Genomic DNA, 3,970 nt, shown 5'->3' with positions numbered 1-3,970 from the left:
GTAGGGAAAAGGTATTCTCATAAATCATTCACTGATATTTCAGCTGTTTTTGAAAGCAATATGGTAACAACTATTAAAATTAAAGATACCTTCTTAGCAATCTCACTGCTAAAAAGCTCTCTCGGAGAAACAAAGTTACCCCTATGTAAGGATATACACTCACAGATGTGTATTACAGCTGTATTCAAGGTGGCAAAAACTGCAAAGATAAATGTCTATCAGTAAAGTTGCTGGGGGCTTCCCTGGTGGCGCAGTGGTTGAGAGTCCGCCGGCTGATGCAGGGGACACGGGTTCGTGCCCTGGTCCGGGAAGATCCCACATGCCGCGGAGCAGCTAGGCCCATGAGCCATGGCCACTGAGCCTGTGCATCCAGAGCCTGTGCTCCGCAACGGGAGAGGCCACAACAGTGAGAGGCCCGCGTACCGCAAAATAAATAAATAAATAAGCAAACAAAGTTGCTGAAAACAGAATTAAAATATATCCATATTTTTAAAAATTATGAGTACATTTAAAAAAATAAAAGTAGTCGGTTACTTATCTTAGATTTCTATGAGAAATGCTAAGTGAGAAAAGCAAAATGAAGAAAATTGTATGATCATTTTTTCTAAAACATAACAAAAATGTGTACATTATATTTACATGCTAACATCATTAAATTCACTCATGCACTGAATTATATGCACATGGAGAAAATTTGGCTGTTATGACCTACCTTAGGGCAGGGATGGAAGAATTATATAAACAGAAATTATATGAATTATTAGAACAGAGAAAAAGAGGAAGGGAGGGGAATCCAAGCAAATGAAGGAAAAGAAAAAGTGCAGAAAACAACTATACTTAAAAATGAATGACATGATTATATTTATTCATTTATGTTAAATTATATATAAGGTACATGTATAACATCACACCTGCTCAAAAAATGCTACCCTTACTTTAGGCACCTGAAATATCTTTTACCTTAAAAAAGAAAAAAAAGGCTTAAAAATTAAGAGAAGACAATCACGGAAAAAGGAATAGAAATAAAGGAAACTAAACGGAATTTAAACCATATAGGACTGAATGCCACTAGATGTCAGTAAAACGCTCCAAAAAAATTATAGAAACATTCTTCTTAACTGCTAAACATTTTTCTTTACCTCAAAAAAATATTCAAATTAGATGAAGAGATTACAAGGAATGAAGTTCCTTAATAGGCAGACTATAACCCATATAATAAACGGGTTGATATTGATATATAATTCCCTATTTCCTAAGTCATCTGAAACATTTTCAGTTTGAAAAATTCATGAATTATGCCCTCTGATAAGATGACAAAATTTAATATTTAATCAATATGCATTTATCTCGTATCTATTATGTGTAAAATATGGAGGCAAACTGAAAGAATCATTATATTTATTCAATTTTTAGTCAAGTAGAACTACAAATTAAATAGAATGTTTACAAATAAACCAGTACAGACTAATGTACAATGGCACAAGAGCTATCTAGAATTCAGATACAGTCACGTGACTTATTATCCCAAAACCAAATACATGAATAAGTAAGCCATTAGGCAGCTAAAATGTGTGTCATAAACATTTTCACTGAAACTCATACTTTATACATTACTGAGCATCTTTACCACATCTATACACACCAAAAAACGGTCTAATGATTCTTATAATGTGTTCACGTTACCGAGTTGTTCTAGTTACTACCTCAGAGCTTCTAGTTACCACCTCAGAGCTTAATGTATAAAAACAACTATTTTACCAAGTTCGTGCATCCTGCAGCTTAGAAATTTGGACATGATGGAGTTGGGCTGTCTCTGCACAATGTCCGTGGCCTCAGCAAGGACAACTCAAATGGCTGGGTTCTAGAACTGTTGACAGGAATCCTTATACATGGTTTCTCCATGTGGCTTGGGTTTCCTCCCCAGCCTGCATGCTGAAAGTTGGATTTCTTTCATGATAGTCCAGGCAACCACATTCAACTGTTTCAGAAAATAAGGTGAAATCTGCATCACTGTTTATGACCCAGCCTTGTAAGGCCACATTGCATCACTTCTACCCTATGCTTTGCAAAGCATTCACAAGCCTGTCCAGATCCAAGTGGTGAAGAATGGCAAGGTCACACTGGATAAATGCATGTGAGATGGGAAATATTACTGTGACAATCTCAGGATAATACAATGTAACACAGTCTTCACTCTGGCCACAATTCACAGCATTCCCATATGCAGAATACACTATGCCCTTTCCCAAGACCTCCAAAATCTCAATCTATTATGGCATCAGGACAGTCTTGAACCTCCAGGTCCAAGGGTAGATTAGGCTCCCAAGAGGGAAGTTCCTCAAGTACAGCTCCTTTTGATCTAAAGACCTATGGAACAAAGTGGCATGTTACCCCACACATACTTAACATACAATTGTGGGACAAGCACAGAATAACTTCTGTAGGCACTCTCATTCAAAAGGAGGAGGCCAGGAGGAATTCAGTGATTGCTTGGAAATCTCTTTAGCCTAGCTGGATTCCTCAAGCTCATTAGGTACATTTTCAGTTTTCCATACTGTGGCAGTAACGATTTTGCTAAATTTTCTTTAACTGACAAATATTTCTAGTCTCCTTTCCTCCAGCTTCCAACATTTTCCTCAACTTCCTCAAAGCCCTCACTGACAGCATCCTTGAGGCTTGGTCAGGTTTCCTCTCTTCAAGGCCCTTTGGTTTCTACCCACCGCTCAGTCCAAAAGTTATGGCAGCCTCTCACTTCTGGTACCCAAACCTGTTCCAGTTATTATTTCAACCTACTCCAAAGCTTAGTGGTAAAAATGATGGTATTATTATGGTCACAGATTCTGTGAGGCAGAAATTCAGACAGGATAGAGTACTGCTTCACAATGTCTGGGCCTTATATAAAGGTGATATTAAAATGGTCATTAATCTGAAACTACCAAAAAAGTACCTAAACATTTCTTCTCCATGTGGCTTGGGTTTCCTCACAGCATGGCAACGCCAGTGTAACTAGCCTTCTTACATGGCACCTCAGCATTAAGCACAAGTATTCCAGTGCACAAGTTAGAGGCACACAGCCTTCAGGACCAAGCCTCGGAAGTTACACAGCATCACTTCTCTACACTCTATGAAGAAGAGAATAAGGATAGGAGACAGCACTGTGGTCATTTTTGGAAAATAAAATCCTCTAATTTATCAAGAAATAAATAGTGAAGAAGACCAATGTACTATTGTCAACTATGCATAATGACGGAAGAACTAATGGCTGCAACACATATCTTTGCTGCCTCTGAAAACCCTATTAAAATAACAGAGAAAAAATAAAAAGATAAATCCAAAGGGCAGAAAAATATCAGCAATGGAAAGAGAAAACTAGTTGATACCTATTCCAATGGTCTGATCTGGGCAGATTTTGCTAGGAGATGACTATGGAGATAAAGACATACTGTCTCATCCCTAGTTACAGTTTGTCTGCCATCTCCACCCAACTTTCCCTTCCTCTCTTTCCTCTTCTAGGAAGATAATAACTTTAGCCCAACTGCTCTGAAAACAGAATCATGGTAGAGGATGAGAGCCAGTCATTTAATATCTGAAATAGCATCTCCAAGTGCATACCTTACAGTGAGGTTTTATTTTTATGAAGGAGGAAGTGAGTGGATAAGGAATGACTAAACAAATAAATACATACATACATACATAAAAAAAAGAAAAAGGATTTACTGAGATTCTGTATAGAAGAAATTAGACCAATGACCCCAAGCCCAACCCCAAATGCCTAGGTGATTACCTCTCCACTACTCAACAGAAGGTATGTTTATTCTCTAAAGCAGCAGTTCTCAAACTGTGGTCTGGGTACTACTAATGGGTCCCTGAAACCCTTTCTTACCTTACCAGTTGCTAAGGTAAGAACTATTTTCATAATAATACTAAGATGTAATTTGCCTTTTCCATTCTCATTCTCTCATGAGTACAG

The 3,970-nt window shown here is 37.7% G+C and overlaps 1 protein-coding gene across 1 annotated transcript in view; it reads right to left on the bottom strand.

Moving 5' to 3' along the window:
* Positions 1 to 3,060: 3,060 nt before the first annotated feature.
* The window catches only part of TDRD15 (tudor domain containing 15), a 19,441-nt gene continuing 18,531 nt past the window's right edge, over positions 3,061 to 3,970 (bottom strand). The window contains 1 exon segment of the mRNA XM_007463761.1: positions 3,061 to 3,122. Within this exon segment, the coding sequence (XP_007463823.1) occupies positions 3,061 to 3,122 (62 nt within the window).

This window comes from Lipotes vexillifer, unplaced genomic scaffold (assembly GCF_000442215.2).
Source record: "Lipotes vexillifer unplaced genomic scaffold, Lipotes_vexillifer_v1.1 scaffold571, whole genome shotgun sequence".
Lineage (NCBI taxonomy): Eukaryota > Metazoa > Chordata > Mammalia > Artiodactyla > Lipotidae > Lipotes > Lipotes vexillifer.
Note: the sequence above shows the minus strand (reverse complement) of the source record. Positions and strands in the feature narration are given on the sequence as shown.